The 24,573-nt window shown below is 34.4% G+C and overlaps 1 protein-coding gene across 3 annotated transcripts in view; it reads left to right on the top strand.

Moving 5' to 3' along the window:
• Wdr72 (WD repeat domain 72) overlaps window positions 1–24,573 on the top strand; it is a 185,280-nt gene that overhangs the window by 22,216 nt on the left and 138,491 nt on the right. For all 3 annotated transcript variants that reach the window (XM_077109030.1, XM_076848584.2, XM_077109029.1), the window contains exons 9-12: window positions 217–358; window positions 776–1,021; window positions 3,198–3,418; window positions 5,881–6,076. In XM_077109030.1, the coding sequence (XP_076965145.1) occupies window positions 217–358; window positions 776–1,021; window positions 3,198–3,418; window positions 5,881–6,076 (805 nt within the window). The remainder of the gene's footprint in view (window positions 1–216; window positions 359–775; window positions 1,022–3,197; window positions 3,419–5,880; window positions 6,077–24,573) is intronic.

Below are 24,573 nucleotides of genomic sequence, written 5' to 3'. Positions count from 1 at the left end.
CCTGATGACTTTGCTTCCTGTTTCATGAAGTTCTTTTTTGTCCTAAATCACAGATTATTTCATTTAATTCACTTGAAAATTCTGAAACAGTGGGAAATAAGTTGAAAAAATACTTTAGTTCAACTAGGGAGTTTTGTTCCACCTTTTATAAACAGTGGCTATCTCTCTACAGTTAGAAAGTTTCCACATAAAGTTTATTTTTTTGTTTTGGCACAGAGCCTTCCCTTTGTTATGGGCTACATGAATGAAAGGAAAGAACCTTTTTATAAGGTACTTTTCTCTGGTGAAGTCTCAGGAAGGATTACTTTGTGGCACATCCCTGATGTTCCCATATCCAAGTTTGATGGTTCTCCTAGGGGTAAGACAGTTTCCTTTTCTTTCCTCACATGTTTTCTAAGTACTGATTTTTTTTTTTTTTGATTTTTTTTTTCTGAGTACTGATTTGTAATTAATTCAGTGTTTGTTGGGTTTTTTTTTTTTTTTTTTTTTTGAGCTGAATAACCTGAAGCTACATATTAAAAAATTCTCATGAACCACTATATACTAAGTGCAACATAAAAGCAGGCATAAACATAAAGCTTATAGATTTAAACAATTCAACTAATATAATTCAAATTAATACCAATTGAATATAATAAGGAAAGAATGTTGGCAACATGAATATGGATTAAGCTGTTATTCACAGTTTTTGAAAATATAATGTCTTGATAACATTTTACCTGTCCACTATGAATTGATAAACCACATTTTCTAATTTTGTATGTTTTACTTTTAGAAATACCAATAACTACCACATGGACCCTTCAAGATAATTTTGATAAGCATCAAACTGTGTCTCAAAGTATTATTGACCATTTCTCTGGGCTTGAAGATGAGGCAGGAACTGCAGTAGTCACTTCATCAGAGTACGTTCCAAGTCTTGATAAACTAATATGTGGCTGTGAAGATGGGACAATTTTCATTACACAGGCTTTGAATGCTGCCAAAGCAGGACTTCTAGAAGGGGGTTCTTTATTAAAAGGTGACTCAATTTTATTTAACCCTCTTAATTTTATTTATCTAAGTTTCACTTTCAATAAGCTATAGTAAAGAAGATTCAGAAGTCTTTTGCTGATAAATTTGTACATATTTTAATATTAAAATAAAACATACATGCAGGTTTAAAAAAAAACTCAAACAGGAAGTTTTACAGTGAGAAACAAGTTTCTCTTCTTTTACCAAAGACAACTAAAAATAATAATTTCTTTGTGCCTTTATTGAAATTTTTATGTATATATAAACATATACCAGCATAACAGTATACATTTTTTAAATTATATTGCACAAATAGAAGCTTATTGTAATATATTTTTCTAAGATATCCTTAAATAAATATGAATAAAATATTTTGGTGTTTATTCTTTATAAACTCATTTATAGTGATTAACAATAAATTTTAATTGAAAATTGATGTTATGTTTTCTAGTCTTTAGCTACTATGGATAATACAAGATTGATTATTCTTGAACATATATTGGATATTTCTGCAGTATTAGTCCACAGCAATAGAATTACTGGATCATCATTAGTTTGTATATTTAATATTTTGGAAATATACCTAAAAGTTTTTGTAAAGAAATTATATCAGTATACATGCATGTCCAGTAACAGTCTGTGAAAATGCCTTTCTCCTAAACCTTTTTCAACTTTGCTATTAGACTTTTTAATCTTTGCCAATTAGGGAAAGAAAAAAACAATATCTTTTTGTTTTAGTTTTTATTTCTTTGTTAATGAACTATATTCATTCTTAAATATCTTTGTGTATTACCACAACAAATGCCTATTTAATAAATACCATTATGCAGCAAGTTGTCAGATCAGGAAAGGAAATATAGGAGGTGATTTTAGGATGTGGAGTAAAAATCATATACCATTTTAAATTAAATAAATCCTATTAGAATATAAGGTCTTCAAGGGTAGAGACTGAATCTCAGTATCTTTTTCAACTCCTCTTACATTGCCCACTATTGTTCTCAGTTTACAGTGGTTATTAAGTAAATGTTACTGACTTGTGATTCAATACTTGACTGAAGTAGGTGAATAAATGGCAATGAACTGAGGAAAGGTAGTATACTTGTATATAGCTAAATGGCTGCTGTTAAAAGTTAGTGAAAAATCCAACACCTTAGCATCTTTTATCTATGCTGTTTTATCCTAATGTTAAGAAAACAAACAGAAACCTACATTTGACTTTTAGCATCTGCGTTTATATATATATTTATGATTTGTGAGGGGTATGAAGTGAGGATGTGCCTGATGGACTAGAAGTAACTACAGTGAGATAATGATTCTTTGGGCTTCAGCTTTAGTTTGAATACAGAGGTTATGGTTTATGGTCCTCTCCAATTTGGGGACAGTTTAGTTAATGAGGAAGGAAGAAGCTGTGTGGTTAGTCAGAAAAGAAAAGATGTGTCCATCATCCTGTGTTCCAGTACAGATATGGTTTGAAATACCCCAGAGCCTGGAAGATGCAAGGAGAGTGCTAGAAAATTATGGACATTGTCTTATTTATTTTACCCTTTGGTCATTCTGAAGCAAGGATGATTATTATTCTAATCTTTCAGGTGCAGCATCTATGGGTTAGAGAAAATGGCAATTTTTCCATTATGACATCTAGAAATTGATCAACCCAGAGATAAAGGCAGATTTCTTTAATAGCAAGTCTACATTCTTAAATATTATGCTTGGTTTTTGACACTTGCAATTAATTCAGTTAACCTATCTGAAACTCAGGGACTTTATCTGTAAAACAAAGAGGAAGGACTAGGTAATCTCTAACATGTTTCAAAGCAAAATGTTGTGGGAAACTTGTTTTTCTTATATATTAGACTTAATTATAGTAATTTTAAAGAAAATTGACTTATTTTGTTGAGCAGAGTATATGAATCACTCTTTCAGAAAAGTGTTTGCTGTATAAGAACTGATAACTTGCTAGTATACTAAGCAATGAATAGAGTTAAACAACCAATGTTAGTGCTTCATCAAAAGCATGGTTTTGTTTCTGATAAAGCTCTTGCCTTTTGAGATGTTCTAAGTGTTGTCCACTAATTTTCTTAGTCAAATGTGTGTTTATATTAAGAATTTATAAAAAAAATAATCAGAATTATTTCCTAGATAAAAATAAAGTCTTTACTATTTGGTGTTTGATCATTTTCCAGATTCTCCTTCTCATAAAGTTCTCAAAGGCCACCACCAAAGTGTAACTTCTTTACTTTATCCACATGGTCTATCTTCGAAATTAGACCAAAGTTGGATGGTGTCTGGGGACCAAGGTTCATGTGTGATCTTGTGGGATATCTTTACTGAAGACATTTTGCATAAGTTCTTTTTGGAAGCTGGTCCAGTAACAAGCCTTTTGATGTCACCAGAGAACTTCAGAGTAAGTTAAGATAAAAAGTATGGAATTCCTCAGGTATATCTTTTATTTCTGAGGTTTATCTTTAATTTTTCTTTTTAATCACTTTTTTATTTTTCACTCTAGTAGAGCAGTCCAAGTCAGTTTCATAATTTGAGTTATATGACATTACAGAATATTTTAAAAAGCAAGAAAAATAAGGGATATCCCATAGGAGAAAAAAAGTTTTATTCACCTATAATGTAACTGGATGATTTTCCACATTTCTTTCTAATATTTTTATCCAATTTTTATTATTATACAAATAACTTGGTTCTAAAGGAAGTGTTTAAAGTTCTGATTTTATAAAAGTATTTAATTCTTTCTAGTAAGAAATAATTATATATATTTATATATTTTTCTGTCTTAATTCTGAATATGGAGTTATTTTTAATAAAAGTAGTTGATTGATGCAAAAACAAGTCAAACAATGTAGGGATGTATAAATTAGAACTTAACTTTTGCCTTCAACAATTTTATTTTATAATAATATTCATAGTTGCATTATTTTTATTATGTAGATTTTTATTTACTTATCTATTTCTTTAATAAATATTGAGATTTAAAAAATTTATGAGCACCTATATTATGTTGGGAAAAATGAAATAGTTTTGTTTGTAATTTTCTCATGAAATGTCAACCTAAATTTAGCTTTCATAGAGCTAATGTCCTTGGTCAACCTAAATTCAGCTTTCATAGAGCTAATGTCTTTGTTTAAAAATGAACAACCAAGTTTTGAGTTTCATCTAAAATAAAGGTACAGGATAATGCAGGGGAAGAGATTTTGTAAATTAGTTGGCTTATAAAATTATTTTTCCAGAATATTATAAAAAATCAGCTACAATTAAACTTGCAGGGAGCATAATATTTTTTGTAGTAAGATGTAGGAAAACAATATTTCAGCAACACAAATGGTTGAATAAAGCAGTGAAACAAGGTTAAGTGTAGTTTTAAAATAATTTTCCCCATGATGATTTGGGATTCCTTGATATAATATCTTTTATTTCTGATGTTTCTTTATTTTTTTCTTTTTATTCATTTTTTTTCCTTTTCACTCCAGTAGAGCAGTGCAAGTCAGTTTCATTCCTGATCTCTTTTTCTCTGCCTCAGTAATAGATGATTTAATTTTAAGAAACAGGATCTATTCAAACTAAGTTAAAAAACAAAGTTGGGGGGACACTTTATTCAGAGAGTATAACAGCAATCTTTGAGACATCCAGGACAAAACATTATAGCAAGGGATGGGGGGAACTTGAACTCTAAATTCTGAAACCAAGTTTTCCTATGCAAAAGTATATGCTTGTACGCTTACATGCTTTCCTGTGATTGCTTCCTTCTCTTGCTTCTTTCTGTGAATTATTTTTATCTCTTAAATGCCTTTAAAACAGATTCTGATTGGTCACTAGTGTATATCCACTCTTGGCCTTAAGATTTGTATTCATGTGGGGTGTGTGTGTGTGTGTGTGTGTGTGTTTAAGGATCCTGAAACACCTTGGGGTGTCCATTCTAGAGGCTATGGGATGGGCAGGTTCTCCAAGAGTATTATGGGTGGGAAGAAATGATATTTAATCCATTCAATAAGTCTAGGCTCCATATGTATAGCACCTGCCATTTTGTAATTTTTTTCCCTTTGGATTTATGTAATCTCCTTAAAAAATAATTAGGAAAGAAAATATGTTCTCTAGTACCCCACAGAGAGGTTGATGATGGGTCCTGGGAGGTCTCAAGAGATCTCCGTTGGTGCTATAAACACAACAGCTGAAATTCTGGGTAGATCAACAATACCCAGCATGGATGGTCATTGTCCTACACTGTGGCCAAGGTAACCACATGCTGACTTTTTAAAAAGTGTCTTAAGGATTCTTGTCCTTAGGAGCCTATTTTTGGTCCTTGTGTCTTTGAAGCGGTGCATTCAGTTGGAACTATCTAATGCTTACCTCTTTTAGATTGTGTCTACACTGAGTTTCCTGTTTGGATTAGAATCTGTATAGTTCTGGGAACAGCACCAAATCACATTTTGAGGCTTTAAGTGGAAACTCTCAGCTCATGATACCCTTGGGCCTAAGCTTGTGTCTACAAATAGCTTCTTTTTGTGGCAACAAATTAGTTCTGGGGTTTATTTTATTCTACATTATTTCCGATGTCTGTCTCACTGCCTGAATTTGCTGAGTTATGATCAAGTTCTTCATTTATCTCATAAGTAGATCTGGCCTAGAATTCTCCTTTTTACTTGCATCTCTTGACCTTCTTCATAGGTTGTTGAGTTTAAACTGCACTCTGCTTTTAAAGCTCCTGCACAGATAGCTATGTGAAGAGATGCTGTAGAATGTAGAAATGTCCTTTGGTAAATGAGACTTTAACAAAAAATGTACTATGTTAGGAGAAAATATAATCAAAAAGAAAACATTTCACTGTTTACTTATATAAGCTTGTTGTTTTTGTCACAGCTGAGGGATGATCAGATAATTTGCTGTGTGTGCAGTGACCATTCTGTGTCTCTCCTTCACCTGGAGGGGAGGAGGTGCCTCCTGCGTGCTCGGAAGCATCTTTTCCCTGTGAGGATGATAAAATGGCACCCAGTTGAGAACTTTTTAATTGTTGGATGTGCTGACGATTCTGTCTATATCTGGGAAATTGAAACAGGTAAATTGATATTTTACCCTTTCTGATTCTTTATGTATTTATGATGTATAAGTGTGTGGAAAGTTCTAGAGAGGACACAGAAATGACATCACTTGCTTTAAGGTTTGGTTGGGCTGCAGTTATAGCTTCAGTTGAAGACATATGTGGAAAATACAACACAATGGCCTAAGTCAGAGCCTGACCAGCTGATGATTAGCTGACAGGGCAGTGCACAGGAATGAGCCGGATATTTCTGGAAGCTATAAATAAAAACACAAGTTATCTACTTTAATTATTAACAAGAGAGAAATTTAGTGTCCTACTGGTCTCAAAGTATCATTAAATTCTGCCTTCTTCAGCATACTCACCATCTCAGCAACATTTTGAGCTAATTGATGATCAGTAATAATGGAATATAATTAATTATAAAACTCCAAAAAGTTGAGTCAGGGAAACTGAAAACTGAGTGGCTTACTTGAACTTTTGGTATTATACCACACAGAATGTATAGTTTGAACTTTAATTTTTTTTTTAAAGTTTTACTACATAACTGAAGATTGAGAATAATGTATTTCAGAAAATGCTGGAACAAATCAAATTAGGTGATGTAATTAATGAATGTGAGTCAGGAGAGTTCACTTGAGAGTACATTTCACTGAAACTATTGCATGATTTTTATTGATTAATCAGTGGTGGTTTTATGTTGGGGGTTATTAACAGACTGGGTAGTTTATAATATTATAGTTTAGAGCCATACTTCACCCAAGTAATTGCTGTTTTCTTTGCCTTTGACTGTTGTGTGTTAATGTTGGTGACTAATGTACTCATGTTTTGAGGGTGTGGCATAAACCTTACATTTGTATCTTGTTATCTGTCTTTGAAAGCTACCATGCTCATTTGCTCATATGAGTTAGAGTCTCATAGCTAGAGGTATCAGTCACCATTTTATTGATGAGGAATTGTCAATATGTAATGTAAATGTGCAAGGTTGCACAGCTAATAAGTCGTGAGTCAGTTTGAGGGCTCTGGTGGTTCTTTGTATAATATGCCAATAATTAGGAGAGTTTCAGAATTCTTAGTTAATGGGTCCATCTGAGTGGCAGGTGAGTGTAATGGATAAAATAGGCTCTGGAGCCAAGGTTTGCCTCCAGGACCTGTCAATGAAGAACTCTACAACCTTGAACCAATTCCTTGGCTTCTCTGCATGACAATTTCTTCATCTGTGGAATGGGAGTAATAGCACTGCTGTCTTGCCAGGATTAAATGAGCTAGTACCTACAACACTTGTACACAGTACCTGTAGGTGATAAGCGCTTAGTCATATTTACTACTTTTATCTCAGAGTGCAACAAAATCTTGACCTCTGCTTGTGAAATCCAAGCCTGTAAAACACATTACTTATAAATTGTACAATTGTGTTCATGATTGTGAACACTTGCTGACTGAAAAGAATTTTTAATAGATAATAGAATCCAGCAGGAATAAAGAAATATCTTGTTGCTTACAACTGTTCATGGTCCCATTGCCTCATCAAGATACCTTTGTGCTATGCAACTTTTTGTATATGTTAATTTTGATGAAGTGGGAAGTAAAGTACTCTTGAGGTTAGGCTTATTCCCATTTTGTATTTAATTTTATTATTTCTTTTTATATCCTCAGAATAATCATGTGTAGTTGAACAATTGAACAATAAAGAATCATAAAGAAAAATACATAATTCTGTTCCACCATCTAAACCCAAGTGCTATTATTTTGATCTACATTGTCAGACATCTTTCCATGCCAATAAATAGATATCCATGTTTTATTTCAGCCATAGTCCTGGCAGGAAACTGAATTCAACTCAGGTGGGTCAAATGAAGAGACTGTAACAAAGGAATATTTATAGGTATGTGCAGGGATGAGGGAACAGACCAGGAACAGATGGTATTGTTCCCCCCACCTAGACACTGGCAGCATCAGGAAGCTCTTACCACTTGTAGGGCTGAAGCCTCAATATTGGAAAAGCATTAAAACCTAGTGAGAGCTGAAGCTCAGGGGGTTTGCTCATACCTGAAGTCATGCCAGGGAGGCAGCTATAGCCAGATCCTCAGGACTGAAACAGAGAATTGTGGGAAATTCTCTTCTTTCTCCGGCAGTCCCCTTCATTAGTTTAATATTTCTGGATGTCAGAGGTGAAAGGTATCCAGTTCTAGATATCATGTTAGCTTCACTGTGGACAGCGCAGGACATAGAAGGGTAGGTGGGATCGAGTGGGCTACCAAATGTACAGAGACTGGAATAGTGGCTGTAATGGACACATCTGAGTTCAATCCCAGGTACCAAAAAAATAATTAATTACTTCAGGAATCTCCTATAGCTGGCTATTTATATTGTTTCCTATTAAAGTGTTTGTTTTAGTTTGCTATATCAAATAATATGTACTATTAATCACCAAATTAACCTAGAGGATATTTGATCCAAATGAGGCTATTTATTTATCTCATGCTACTACACTGGTAGTTTTTAAACAACCTCAACTCAGCCTAAGATAGAACTTAGGATTGCTCAGAACTATACCAGTGTCTTCACATTTGTCCTGTGTCCTTCACTTTTTCAAAGGATTGTCCCATTGACCGACCATCCCATGTGAGTCCTACAACAACCTGTGTAGATGGCTGATGGCTCAGTTTTCCACCTCATAAGCATTCCTTTTGAATAAGTTTTTTTTGTTTTGTTTTGTTTTTTAAGTCTTGTGTCTGGTATTGGCTTTGTTTTTGGTTGCCTTTAATCTCTATCTCAATTTTTCCTAAAATTTAATGAACTACTTTTTTTTCCCCAAGCTGACTTTATCTAGCTAAGGTGGCTCCATCATGTTTCCTGTACTTGATCTTTATTTCATTCTTTTCCTGTAAAAGAGAAAAAAATCTTGGATGAGGAATCTTTTCTATTTATATTTTCATAAAGTTAAAAGAGAAAATATCAGCTAAGACCAAAACAGGCTTGGAGAGCCTGATTGGAAGGTGCCTATTCACACAAATGAATGAATAATGACTGAGTGAACTAACCTAAATGTTCTTGGGCCTCAAATGAGTTCAACTTCACATTGACCAATTGTGGTAGTTTTTAGGTCATGGTTGCTCAACCATAAGCAGATTTTAGCTTTCTTCTCCAAGTCTCCTATGGGGTTTCTGGAGCTCACAGGTAGTGAATGTCTGTGTATTTTCTATTTCAGTCAGTTTTCCTGAGCCTTTGCCTTTTAGCTTTTCTCATGGTTATCCTCTCTGTAGGGTTTGAACTTAGTTCCGTTTGTGAACAAACCTATTTTTTGTTCCATTTCTCTAGCACTCTGCCTCTTGTAAATACATAGAGGTAGAATAAATTGACATATAGCTATCTCCTCAGATCTTTCAGCACTAGAACAAATCTAGAACTCATAGAGGAAAAAACAGAAGGTATCAGTGAGATAAGAGATTTGGGGAAAAGGGCCTAGACAGAAGGCAATGGAAGAAGATTGAAACCAAAGGTTAATTTTCATTTGTGCCTAAAGTCTGTTTTGTTGGAAGTTTAGGGAGTGTGTGGTATGCATGGTCAGGACTTATGCCATCCCCTCAAGTGTGGATGGTACGAGGTGAGGCCTCTTCAGTTTTTCACAATTACTTTTTAACAGCCTGTTCTCATTTCATTCAAAAATCTTGGTGGAAAAATGCACCAAGATTCTCTTCTAGAGCAAAACAATCCCAGGCATATTTTTCTTGAAGTGGTAAAAGGTCTTTCTTTCTGTGACAGGTGGTATAGTCAAATGCATGGCAGGGCAAAGTTTGGGTGACAGGTGGGCATGCTTATCCCATGGAAGAGGCAAACAGCTGAAATAAGGAAGTATTTGTGTAACATTGAGAACCCTCATCCTGGCTAAAGATTCAGTGCTGCCAGGCTCGGAGTGATGAGAGCATCCCATTTTGCTTATTGATTTCCTGGATATCCTGCAATGTTTAGGGCTGATTAGGAAAGAGAGAAATTGGAGATGTCATTTTGATTAATATTTGAGCTCCCACAGTGTGTTCGGCACTGATGACTATGGGCAGCTTTTTGCCCTCAGTGCTGTGACACAATGGGGACAATGTAATACTGATTTTTTTCACCCTAAAATACACATCAGAAGTAGTTTGGGGCTCTGATCTAATTATTCTTTGAAGAATTAAATTCAAAATATTCTGAGGACTTTAATGTTCAAAATAAGAGATTGACATATCAGGAAACATGTACAACGAATTTCTTGTGTGTTAGTCATATAATTAGTATCATCAAATGTCTTCTTTCTGTTAAGCACGCATTCTGTGTTGTGAAATATTCCATGTGGGTATTTAGTGGAAAAATGAAACCTTGTTTTTTTGAAAATTTTTTAAAAAATGTGTTGATATGATGGTTCAGAAAAGTATTTTCTGTATAAGGCTGGATAGTAAGAATTTTCAGCTTTGTGGGCTATATGATATCTGTTGCAACTATTGAACTTTGCTCTGTATTTCTAAAGAAGCCACATCATACACAAAGGAACAGGCAAAGCTGCATTCCAATAAAACTTTATTCATAAAAGTTGGCAGCCAGTAGTCAAGGTTTATAGACTTCTGAGAATGATGGTTGTTTCCATAACAGCTCATGCATGATTCACAGTACCTCATTGGCTCCATGTGGTAGGCAGGACAGTAGGATTATACAAGCGAGGAAATGGAGCAGAGGTTTTATGAGTCTGTAGGTCCTTGGGCTAGGTGTTGGTTCTTGCCCCAGGACAGATGTCTCCTCCTTCCACTCTGGTGTGTTCTCCACTGCATCTCATAATAGTAACACCTCCTTAAAATGGAGGTCAACTTTTTGAGACTGTCAAGCAGGAATTTAGATGAGAAAAGCTCTGAGAAGAAAGGAAATGGCTGCCAGGAAACCTGCTGCAAGCTGTTTTGAAGAAGAGGGTTTTCAGTTATCTTTCAGAGCTTGGTTCTTAATTTACACATAGTTTTAACAGCTCTGGTCATCTGATTTCTTAGATGACAGATTAGAAACATCAAATTACATGTGGGGAAGCTGTTAGAAGAAGGCACTCTGATAGCAGAAGTGATAGCTGATGGGAATCGAGGAGAGACGAAAGCTGTGTATCACTGCTCAGGATAGACTTTTCTGAGCTGGTAGGAAGAGTCACCAGACACAAACCGAAAAATAATCTGATATTGTTTTCCCTGTTCAGAAAGCTCTATAGGGCAGCTGCTTGTCCATGTCCTATGACTCATGTTGGAGGGCTGGACTTTCTCCTTCCCAGGTACTCCTGGGCTCCAGCAGGAATACTGAAAGGTGTCACATCCATGGTGAATTCCAGACCTAAGGACATCTCAGAATCAGCTTGGTGCCCGAAGTTCAAAGAACTAAAATCTGACTAGTGAGTAGGTAGAATGCAGAGTCCATGTGAATCATTTTTATTAATTCTTTCCTTTTCCTCCTCAGGAAATGTGGGCTGTGTGACCTTGAGCAGAAATTTCTCACTCTAGCATGGCTTGAGGATCCAGTCCCTAGTCTTGAGATGGCTTTTGTTAGAAAGCACACACTGGGTTTTAATAGCCACTTTTTAAGCATAACAGTGGAACAAAGCGTATTCCTAGGAAATTAAGGAATAAGAAAAAAGTTCAGAGTTATTTTTTCCTATCTTAATTTCTTTTTCTTATTTGAATCAGAAATAGTTAGCTGAGAAATTATTCAGCGTACCATGATGTCATATAAATGAAGTGTTTTTAGTCCTAAGAAGAATTTTTTTAAAAAAATTAAGAAGGAAGAGTTTTGTCAACTATTAGTTTATGCACTATATTTTAAAATACATAATTGGTATTTGATCTTTTATAGAGTCTACTTTAATTGCTTAGGGTGAGGGATATGTAGGACAGTTTTCCAGAAATGTAATCAAATTTTCCCCTATAGAATGGAATTGTGTGGTTGAATTCTTACTTTGTCATAATAAAATATTAAACAAGTTCACTATGTGAAGAAATCATTTTTCAGTCCACAAATTTTACTTGCTCTCCTTCTTTTATAGTTATATAATGGCTAGTATTGCTATACATATAAAATAAAAATTTAAAAGTTACCCTAGTGACCAATTGTACTATTCTGAGGGACAATGTTTCTTGGCTTTCTCATCAAGGTCATTACTTTCTAGATACAGGGGCAAAGTTATGTTGTGTCAACTGCCTCGTCAGCACTAATATAAAGCCTCCATTACATGGGTGTTAAAAGTAGGTTTGGGGTATGCAGCATCCTGCGGGTACCAGTTCTGCAGTATATCATTTTCTTAAAGCCATGTTATTTTGTTGTGGCAGATTACAGATGGAACCCTCTTGGGATGATTGTTTTTAGAAAAGAAAAATAGGATACATTAAAGTACAGGATGAGCTTTTTTCTATATCACCTTTTCCAAGCCCATTTCCTTTATTATAATAATTACTGATGTTATTACTCAACATATATTTTTAGTTTACTGCCAATTTTTGAATCTTCATTTCTTCTCATGTGACCCTGGTTATCACAGCTACACTATAATTTGCAGTTTGTGCTCATGCAGTATTGAGTGTGTGTCCACACTCATGCATGCATATATACATAGTTGCAGATATGAACTTTGAAGTTTAGCGACTAAATATTTGCACAATTGTCAACCTTTAATTTTTTATATAGAAGGTAGTGTCCAGAGGGGTGATGAACATGAACACTGGGAGTCAGATTGCCCAAATTTGAATTTCGTTTTACCTTCTCTTATCTATATTACACAGTCAAGTTTTAACTCCTCAAAAAGGAGTTAAGTGTCCATAGCTGCTGGCGCTGATCAAATGTTAACTATCATTTATTGTAAATCCTTCATAAATTGTCATCCTACCTTGTGTTTACGGTTTCTTTATCCCTGACTCCGTAACTCTCTAGTTTTAGTTGAGCTCATTAGTTATTTCTTATTCTGATGAAGTGTCTACCACCATGAAGGGCACTGCAGTGATCACTATGGGACATTCTTTGTTAAAGAACTTTCATTATCTCAGGGAGTGTTTGTACTTTTTTTTAATTTTTTTAATTTTATTTTTTTCATCTTTCATACATTTGATTCAAGTGAGTTATGAACTCCCATATTTACCCCAAATACAAATTGCAGAATCACATCAGTTACACATTCACAATGTTTACATAATGCCATATTAGTGACTGTTGTATTCTGCTGCCTTTCCTATCCCCTACTATCCCCCCTCCCCTCCCCTCCCATCTTCCCTCTCTACCTCATCTGTGTTTGCAAAGTAGTGTATAAGTGGAGTGTGCTGAAGAGCCCAAATACACTGACAGGAATCACTGTGGAGAAAATTTTTATTACTTTTATTCTTATTAGCATAGCAAAGTGCACTCTGACTCTCATATTTACAATTTGGAGGTTACTATCTGTCCTCTCTAGACTAAAGCATTAAGAGGACAAGAATTTTACCTATCTTGGTCATTGCTGTATTCCCAGAAACTAATGTTGCACCTAACATATAGGAAGATCTCAACAAATATTTGTTAAATTCAACGAAAAATGAAAAAAGAAAAGTATTTAGCTCATGAGGACAAATAATGCCACAGGACTCATTATTTATTTATAGTGTTTCAAACTAATGTTATTGCCTAATATTTAAGGATTAAATTAATAGATTCTGCCACTATTTGTACACTCAGACAAGTCCATAACTTGATCAAGTCCTTACTTTTTTTGTGGTAATGATGATGATAACACTCAATGTTTGCAGCAGAATATATACATTTACACATACACATACATACATATACACACATACATATATCACATGCTTATTATAATGGAAACTAGTGCAATGAAAAAATAACAAATTGAAATTCATAAAATTAAAACTTTTATGCATCAAAGGGCATTACCAAGACTGTGAAGAGATATGGGAAAACAACATTTGCAAATCACACATCTGTTAATAGTTTAATATCTAGAATATATAAACTCTCATAGAACAACAAAAAGACAAATCCCCCAAATTTGAGAAGGACAGAGGACTTGAGTATATATTTCTCCAAAGAAAACATGCAAATAGACAACAAGCATAGGAAAAATTTATTATCATCACTAGCCTTCAGGGAATTTCAAATCAAAATCACAGTGAGCTACTAATTCACATTAACTAGGATGGTTAGAATCAAAACAGTGGAAAATAATACGAGTTGGCAAGGAGGTAGAAAATATGAACACTGGTACATTGCTGGAGGGAATATAAAATGGTGCCACTGAAGGTAACAGTTTGGCATTTCCTCAGAGTTAAACATAGGGTGACCATATGACCCAGCAATTCCACCAACAGAAATGAAAGCATATTCCCACACAGAAATTGAACATTTCTTATTACACTGTTCATAATGGCCCAAACATATAAACTATATAATTGTATATTGATGTAAGAATAGATAAACAAATTTTGGTATATATGTACAATGAAATATTATTCTGCCCCTTAAAGGAATGAAATTGTGATACAAGGAATAACTTGGATCTTGAAAATATTATGCTAAGTGAAAGAAGTTAGATGTACACACACATAAATCACCTTTTATATGATTCTTTTTATATGAAGTATCTAGAATGGTGAAATAGCACAGAGACAACAGATTGGTAGCTTCAGGAGATGGGGGAGGAATGAACAGGGAGTGATTATTTAATGAGTACAGGATATTCTTATGAGTTGATACAAAGTATTGAAACTAGGGAGAGGGGGGACTGCACAACACTGTGGGTGTACTAAATGCCACTGGATTGTATAATAAATGTACATTATGTCAATTTCATCCAAAATTAAAAAAAACAGAGATTCAGAAAGTATAGACATTGCTAAAAAGTGATAGAATTTAAGCATTTGTAGAAAATAATTACTAAATTTGGCATATTACACTTTAAAATTTTTCTTTTACATATTAACATGTACAGAATTATGTGTATACTTATTTTTATGTTGTGATTTTTTATTTTGATGATTGCATTTCAATATAATCAATATCCTTTATAAGCCTACATATTTTATTGACATTTTTGCAAAAAAAAAAAAAAGGCTTCATTGTCTTCCCTAGACCAATGAAGGGGTTTGTTACCTTAAAAAGGTTAATAGCTCCTATTAGTCTTTAAGATTTTCAAAGTGGGATGCATCAGAATTACTCAATGATAGCACTACAGTTGGAGAGTATGAGTCAATATCTGCTTTTTCATTTGGCCGACTGTTTCCATTTGCTTTACATATCCTTTAGTAAAACACCAAAACAAAAATACAATAATAATAGTTTGACCTTATTTTCAGTGAAATTAAAACAAAAAATACTATAGCACTGAAGAGAGGTATTTATCTCATCAAATATATTTTTTTTACTTCCATCTAAATCCTTGATGAACATTTTTACATGCATATATGCACAAACACATGTGAACACATACATATTCACCCCATACCATTATCACAGTAGTTGTCTGTTAAATCTATCAGGTGAACATAGACTTTGATGAAATTTTATAAACATTCATTTGATCTTATAATTTTACAAACACTTGCTCTTTTCATAAGGAGGATATTTTAAGGATGGAGTGATAAACTTATCTGAATAGAGTAGTCTGCTGTGTTCTTAAGATTTTCTTCCCTCAAATCAGACCTGTGCCTCTATTAATGTTCATTAGTTAGAAATATTTGAAGAACTGCCTACATAATGTTACAAGCATAATATTACTTTATGTGAACAGGATTCTCTATTGCTTTTAGATACCTGCAACTTACTTTTAAGGAAGTAACCTACATTATAACCAGGTTTGGTGGTGCATGTCTATAATCCTCCTGAGACAGGAGAATCACAAGTTTGAGGCCAGCCTCAGAACTTAGTGAGACCTTGCCTCAAAATAAAAATAAAATAAAATAATAAAAAAGAGCAGGGACATAGCTTAATGGTGGAGTACCCTTGGGTTCAATCTCCAGGACTACAAAATTGTGTGTGTGTGTGTGTGTGTGTGTGTGTGTGTGTGTCTTCTGTGATAGATGATTACATTTTCTAGTAAAACACACATAGGTGAATTGTGTGTATGTGCACACATGCATTTTACTTGAGATATTACTCAATTCCATCCTTTTTTGTTCTGGCATCTTAATATACATTAGGCATATTATTGTGGTATTTGCAGGATGTCTTTGGAACATTTGTAGGCTCAGATACAAACATGAGAATAATACAATGTCACACTAATGATAAAAATAAATACTGTCTGCTTTTAAGATTACTTTTACCAATTAAATTGCACCTTTTGTTCCCTTTATTATTTCCTTTGGCAGTTGACATCTTCTTGGACTTTCCTTTTCTAACAAAAGTACTGGCTGTAGTCATTTTTAGCAATTCCTGTGGACTGATCACACTTTTGGATCAGTGTTAGCTAAGTGTGCTTGCCATATATTTGCATTTAGTATTCATGGGGGCTTATTCTACAGCATTCAAGAGGAACACTTCAGGACGGCCACACTGTGACTTCTCCTTTGCCAGGCCCCTTCTGCAGGCAGTTTACATAGACACTTGGAACGTTAGTGGGTTTCACAGCTGCAGCGTTTAGTGGAAATAAACCCAAAGGAGCCATCTGCCCTCCCCACGCTGCCTCCTTTCAATTCCCTAGCAACTTCCCAGTAGCCAGCTGCCACAGAAACGATTGGAAAAGCAAGACTCAGTGGACTGTAATGATTGTTATTCTCGGGGAAAGTAGGTTCTCTGATTTGGCTGAGAGATAAAGGATATTGGATGCACTTGGTTCATCTAAGTGTATCAATAATATCCAACTTCTACCATTAACTAACTTGTTAGGATTTGATGAGGGAAGTATTTTGTTTCTAGGGATGAACCAGGTAAAAACCAAGCCAGAGTTCAAGTTCTTGCTTGAGAATGGTGAGCAGAAAATTGGTCTCTGGGAATGTTGTCAGAGTTTATCTTGTGTGCTACAAATAATGTTGCTTATTAATCTCAGCATTGTCAATAAATTCTAGGCATAGATTGGCCTGCCCCTTTCTTTAGTTTTTTCACATTTCCATGAACCAGATACTTTCCACTGAAGCCCATATTCTGATAAGACATGGGACCTGCTTCTGTCATTGGAAAGCCCCGAAGTAGCAGAAACTCCACTAATGGACACAAGATGCCCTCTTAGAGTTTGCCGTTTGAGCAGAAAGTACATTGTTTTTGAAAATGAAGTAAATGTATTGTACTTTATAGGGATAGTTCAAAATTGATGATATTTGTGAGTTGATATTCTAAGAAGAGAATTGTCATACAGAGACTTATTTGATAAGACAATTCAATTTAACCCATACTTTACACTGCAGATTAACTTTCTTTTTTTTTTTTTTGGCCACAACATTTTTCTTACTTCCATAAGCATCAGCTCTTTGCTTGAAAAATTACATTACATTGCTACATATTCCTCATTGTATGTCTATTTTTCTAAAAAGTTCTTATTTCTATATCTTACAACCCTTATAGTTTCCCCAAGATTGGTCTGTTATTAAAGTTAACAGTCATCAATGATTTTGTAAAGGAAGTTGAGCTTCCTTTAAGCACTAGATTTAAAGAATATTTGGTGTGTTATAATTGTAGATAGCATAAAAATCCCAGTCAGACATTCTGGGGGTTGTAATCAGATAACAAAGCATGACTGTATAAACATAAGGAAAATGTAAAGGCATGATCTAATGCCCTGTGTTATAGAAAACAGAGTGTTGCACTAACTCATCTCATAGAATCTCTCTCTGTTTACCTCTGGTCTCCTAGCTAACAATTGTTTGGAATCCACATCTATATTCTTAATGTCACAGCCTAAAAGTCTAAAAATCTTTGAAAATTAAAGTTTTTTATTAGTTTATGGTAAAGCAACAAAATCAAACCTTAGCTCACATGAGGTTATTTATCCCACTAAGTCGTCTTTGTCATCTTTTTCTCATTCTCCTCTTTCTCCTCCTCTTCCTCCAGCTGTTCTCTGAAGATACATACATTTGGTTGTGTCTGTTCTCCTAGACTCTACTGTAGGCATAACTGTTATACAGTATGTATATATGGATTATTTTATCTCTCCAAAATGTGAAAAGTCCTAAATTCCAAAGCCTGCTAATTCCACATGTTTTGGACAAGGGATTATGAACTACTCTTACTTTTCTGTGTCATTCTACTTAAAAGTGATTGATAGTGGGCTGGGGATGTGGCTCAAGCGGTAGCGCGCTCCCCTGGCATGCCTGCGGCCCGGGTTCGATCCTCAGCACCACATACAAACAAAGATGTTGTGTCCGCTGAAAACTAAAAATAAATAAATAAATATTTAAAAAATTCTCTCTCTCTCTCTCTCTCTCTCTCTCTCTCTCTCTCTCTCTCTCTCTCTCTTTAAAAAAAAAAGTGATAGTTTTCTTCAAAATCTCAGCTGCACTCTGTGTCTTTGTTTTCTTACCTTCCCATTCGTTTAATGCAATTTGATCTGGGTTCTGCCTATACCATTCCAATAGAACTGATCTTCCTGAGGTTTCCTCATTGCCAAGTTCAGTTGTCATTCTCTGGATCATGGGTGAGTGACTTGTCTGAAATCACTTTGTCATCAGTGTCCTTCTTTTCTGTGACACTGACTTCTCCTGATGGTCAATGGCCCCTCTTTTTCGATTGTCCTACTTCTGCATACTCTCTCATTATTTCCTAGGTTTATTGTCAGTGTGTTTCTCTTTTTCTCTGTATTTTCCTTGGACTATCGTATCAACACAGATGCTTTTTAAAATGATTGTAGTAAAATTTAAGAAACGATGTGTTTGAAGTATAAACAAAAGTGTAGAATTTTTACAAAGTATAGAATTTACCATTTTGAAGTAAATATTTCAGTGACATTCAGTTCATTCACATTATTGTTCTACTCTCACCACCATTCATTTCTAGAATTTTTTCATCTTTTCAAAATGAGATTCTGTACCCATGAGACTGTTCACCCTTCATTTCTCCCAATCTTTAACAATTGCTATTCTGCTTTTGTTTTCTATTAATTTGACTATTCTAGGCATCTCATATAAGAGGAATCATACAGTATTTGTCTGGCTTATTTCACTTACCATAATGTATTCAAGGTTTATCTATATTGTAGCATGTGTCAGAATTTTCTTGCTCTCTTAAGGCTGAATAATACTCCATTTTAGGTATATACCACATTTTGTTTATTCATTTATCCTTTGATGGATGCTTGGATTGGTGCCACCTTTTCTCTACTATGGATATTGCTGCTATGAACATGAGTGTAAAAATATCTACTTGTATCCCCACTTTCAATTATTTTGAGTATACACCCAGAAGGTCACTATGAGTCCTTTTGACTACCATCTATTCATCCTAAAAGATGTAGTGTGGCATATTGTAGCATTGAATGAGCAGTCACCCACACTTGGATTTTTACCAGAGCAGGGGCCTCATTAGGGAGAAATTGTTCTCTAAGGCAAAATTAGTTAGGACAGTGATTGTTGCAAGAAACCTTATGTATGTTCTGTAAAACCCATTCCATGGTTTGGGGTATATACAACTACATATAAACTACCAACAGGTGGTGGCAGCAGAAATCATGAACTACAGAAACAGAGATGGCGGTGAAAAGGGATAGGATAGAATACTCTGGACAAATAACAATAAAAATGAAATGATTTTTTAGAATTAAGAGCTCACTAAAGAGCCTGGCTTTATATAGAATTCTATATCTATTTCATGAAATTCCTAGTTATTAATGAAGGACATTACTGTTTCTTTTCTCAATACTGTCAACAACATCTAGTGATGAACTTTAATCATTTGACAGGTCAAATACACACTACAATTCTTTTGTATGCTTCCAATAAAACATAGAATTATGTATTTTCAAAGGTACTGAAAACAATTAAAAATAAATTGTTGTAGGGCCATCTTCATCAGCTTTTACATGAACCATTGACAAGTTTCCTAAATGATTATCTTGCCAGTCAAGTTCTTTCTTCAGCTCTCCTCCCCAGGTTGCCAACAGACATTACCTACTTTAAACCCAGGCCTGGACATGCCAGTCCCCATGGGCTGTAGCAGAATTATTACTCTATGACTTGGCATCTGAACTTTCCCTGCTGTTTAAAAGTCAAAATACCTATCATTGTCACCCTCCCAGCCACAGGATATACAAATACCCTTTCAGTTGCTCTTCTGAACATCAGTTTCTTTGTACTTTGATGGATTGATTTAAAACTAAACAACACACAAAGTACCCAATTAGAGGTAAATAATGGCAGTTTTGGACAATGTTGATAACTAAATAAGAGATGAATAAGGAAACATTATTTTGGTCTCTTATGTATGATTTCTTAGGAAACAGAATGTTTTTTTTTAAATTTTTTTTTATCTTTTATTCTTTTAGAGGGCAAACAGGAGCAGAAATTTTACAGTAATGCATTTACAGGATGATTTACATTAATATTTAAATAGATCTTAAATATCAAAGAGGGCCTTGATTTTATTTCAATGGGCTCAGAAACTAAATGAGAAACTGATACTTCATCTGTCATCTAGATTTTTTTTCCTGTTTCCAAAAATTTGGAATACTGAATGACTTGTAGACCCAGAATAAAGTTGAGGTGTATGCTTGAATATTTGAAATATCAGATTTTTTTTCCTCTAACTCAAAGTCTGACTTTGATTACATATCTCAGAGTAAACATATATTTACTCAGTACCCTCAGTAGTATTTACCCTCTAAATGATTTAGAAATACATCCTGGAAGAGAGTGATTCTTAATGGTTTACAAAACCAAAATAGATTGAAAAAATATACCGTTAAATCAGAATCTGCCTTGGCATCTGTAGACCTCCCAGTTAGTTTGTGTTGCTTGTGTTTGATGTCAGTTTGATTGGCATAGCTCTCTTCTTCAACCTAGGTGAGTATTGTCCCCCCCACACCCCAACTTGAACAAATCTAAGAGCTGCCATCTAGTAGTTAGCCTGGCAGTGATACCCACTATTCAACAGAAACAAGCCTTGTACAAGCCACCAAAATGACCACAGTTCTCTCTTTCCCAAAGATACAATAACTACTTTTTCTTTGTCAGCTATAGTCTTAGTCCTTATTTGCCTGTACTATTCCTAGATAAAAATTATTAGGAAAACAGAATGTTTTAAAAGGATTTTTTGGTGTTGTATATGATTTTTCCATTCCCAACTGCTTAATAAATGTCTGCATGATTTGTGATTCTCAGAGTGCAAGAGTAAGAGCATTTAGAAAAAGAGTCTTAAATATCTAACCAGCCTTCACATTTATTTGGTTTTATATCTTCATGCCTTTATTCATTCAGTTACTTATTTTGTTTGAGGCAAGACTTTCACATATGAAATAATGAAAAAAAGAATAAAAGATTTGAGGTCTAAATCTGTGGTCCAAAGTAAAAGTATTGCCACAAGTCCTTGTTGTGTTGGTTTCCTATTGTTGGATAACAAATTACCACAAACTTAGTAGCTTGAAACTTCATTGTTTAATATCTCACAGTTCTGTGAACTACAGGTTCAGGTGAGCTCAACTCGTTTTTTTGCTTAGGATCACACAAAGACATAATAAAAGTTTTACCAACTGAGCTCTAAGCTAGAGTCTCTGGGGAAGAATTAACTTCCAAACTCATTCTGCCACAGAATTTAGTTATGTATTATTGTAGTTCTGAAGTCCTCTGGCTATGACCAGATTTTTCTCTCACTTCTTAGATGATACCTCTGATCCTTGTCCATGGCCTTCTTCATTTTCAAAGCCAGCAGCGACACATAAACTCTTCCCTGGTTCAAATCTCCAATTTCCCCTTCTTCCAGCATCTAGAGAAACTCTACTTTCAGAGGGCTCACTAAGGCCTGGTGTGCTTGATCGGTCTCCTTTTTAGTAGGCCAACTGATGAGATGCTTTAATTATATCTGTGAAACCCTTTTTTTCCATGTAATATGACAGTCACTAGAGTGCTTTACCATCATAGTCACAGGAGAGTGAAATCACATAATGATGAATGTTGTGAGAGATTATTCTTAGAATTCTGCCTTTTCCCTTGCTGGGTGGGCAGAACTGTCTCTAGAAGACCCCATAGGTGAATGAGTCCATGAAATGGAAAGGTGAAGAGATAGGAGAGAATTTTTGGATTGCATGGTATTGACATGATATTGAATTTTACAGGGGACTATGGTGAGGGTGGTGGTGCTTTCAATATGAACCCTGACCTGCTTGCTGCAGCTGTGGTCACCCATGATTTTCCTACAGCAAACTGTTGCCCTGACGCAAAGTCAGAGTGCTTTTTATCTCCTATCTCCAGCATATCCTGGCCTCCAAACACAAAAATGAACAACAATAATAGATAGATAGATAGATAGATAGATAAAGACTCTCCATATGAGTTCACTCCTCATTTAGCACCTTATTTAAGGGAGTATACCTTAATTTCTCCTTTCTCAATACTCTTCCTCTTTCCAGGAGAAACTCTAGATCAATTCTGCAAGATTGTGACCTAATTAATTGATACTAGAAGTGAATAAATGATAGATAGATATATCTCTTCAGGGATAGTGTATCCTTGAAGAGGATAAACAATCTGAACTTCGGTGAAGAGCAGGATAAACAAAATATACTTTTGAAATAATTTATGGTTAAAAATATGCATATCTTATATAAAAATGTAAACAATACAGAGTGAATAACATTTTACAAAATTTAGAAACAAGACAATTTTCATGTTCCATATATGAGAGACAACTAATTACAAAAATATATTCTTTGTATCATAATACATCATACTTTTCTACAAACATCATCTTAACTTGGTTGTAAATTATAGTTAGTTGCAGAGTGGGGTTAAAAATTAAAATTTAGTCATAGGGATGTTATATTGTTATCACATGTTAAGAGGAAAAATCATTTTATAAGCAAATTCCTTATCAAGAAAACTAGTATTTGGGGCTGGGGTTGTGATTTAGCAGTCAAGTACTTGCCTAGCATGTGCAAGGCACTGAGTTCAATCCTCAGCACCACAAATAAATGAAATAAAGGTACAGTGTCCAATTACAACTAAATATATATATATATTTAGTTGTATATATATATATATATATATATACATATATATACACACACACATATATACATATATAAATATATATTTATATATATATGACTAGTATAAAATTTGTTCAAGATTAATGCATTATTTCTAATCCATATACAAATTAACAAACTTAAACCTCTGTATGTTTCAATCCTTTTTTTTTTTTTTTTTTGCCTGTCATATCCCTCCCCATCCTGTTTTCCTGGAGGTCAATGGTCAGAATTAGATGTTAAGGTTGAATATGGCCTAGCTGATAAGCACTTGTGTTGCTCTGAATGTGCTGGAGAGTGTGTCAGAGCTGGGGTTAAATTCACAAGGGTGAAGGAATTTTAAAGAATGTATTCCATACCCTTAAGGTATAGAAGTTGATGTGGAACCACTCATGACTGTATAATCTTATTAGGGCCTTTATATAGTATACATATGAACCATGTCTTGAACAGTCTATATTACAGCTAGATTTATTATATTCAAATATATTGAGGAATGAAGGTAAGTGTCTTTATGCCTGAATTAATATTTTCAGAGGCATTCCTTTTCCCCACACTTTCATTTCTCGTTCAGGTTAGCTAAGTTTCACGTCCCCAGGTCCCTATCCTTGGTCAAATACCCATCATGTTCATATTTTCTGGTGTAAAATGCAGTAACTATGAAATGCTTTTGTTAGGAATGGGGCATTGGGTCCACCTCCATAAACTCTATGAGGAAGGCAACAAACTTCATGGGTAACTGAAGATAAATGATAAATCTTACAAAAGATTCAATGGTCAAATTCCTTGATAGTGGAATTCAGTTATAACTGTCAGTCAGCTGTTTGGTTGAAATCTGATTTTATGAATTTGATCACCAAATCTGGTAGCAAGACCATGTTTTAAACCTAATCTTGTTTTAGAGAGAGCTATTTTGAAATATAACTGTTATTAATTACAGCCCAATCTCATGGTATAACCAGTTAGAAAGTGCATGCCTGGTTAAAAGACCTACCTGCAGTATGTCCTTTTACACATCTTTGTTCATATAAGTACAATGTATATCCATTACTAATCTCATAATGGGAATTATTTAATAAATTCTGATATGTTCATATTACCATAATAAGTAGAGTATTTAGTGGAAATTTGTTGGTTTACATTATATACACTTTTGGTGACCTAGGAGAATCTTATTGTCCTGTAGAGATATTCTTTCTACAGTGTTCTGAGGGGGGAAAAAGTCACTATCTTAAATTTATTTATGTATACTTTTTAAGTAAATGAAATTTTTCTTTTAATGCGACAAAATTTAAATCCAGTAGGTGATGTTTTTTAGTCCTAATTTATGTTTATTCATTTAGAAATGAATTCATCAGGTATCTGT

The sequence above is a fragment of the Callospermophilus lateralis genome, chromosome 3 (assembly GCF_048772815.1).
Source record: "Callospermophilus lateralis isolate mCalLat2 chromosome 3, mCalLat2.hap1, whole genome shotgun sequence".
NCBI classification, from domain to species: Eukaryota; Metazoa; Chordata; class Mammalia; order Rodentia; family Sciuridae; genus Callospermophilus; species Callospermophilus lateralis.
Note: the sequence above shows the minus strand (reverse complement) of the source record. Positions and strands in the feature narration are given on the sequence as shown.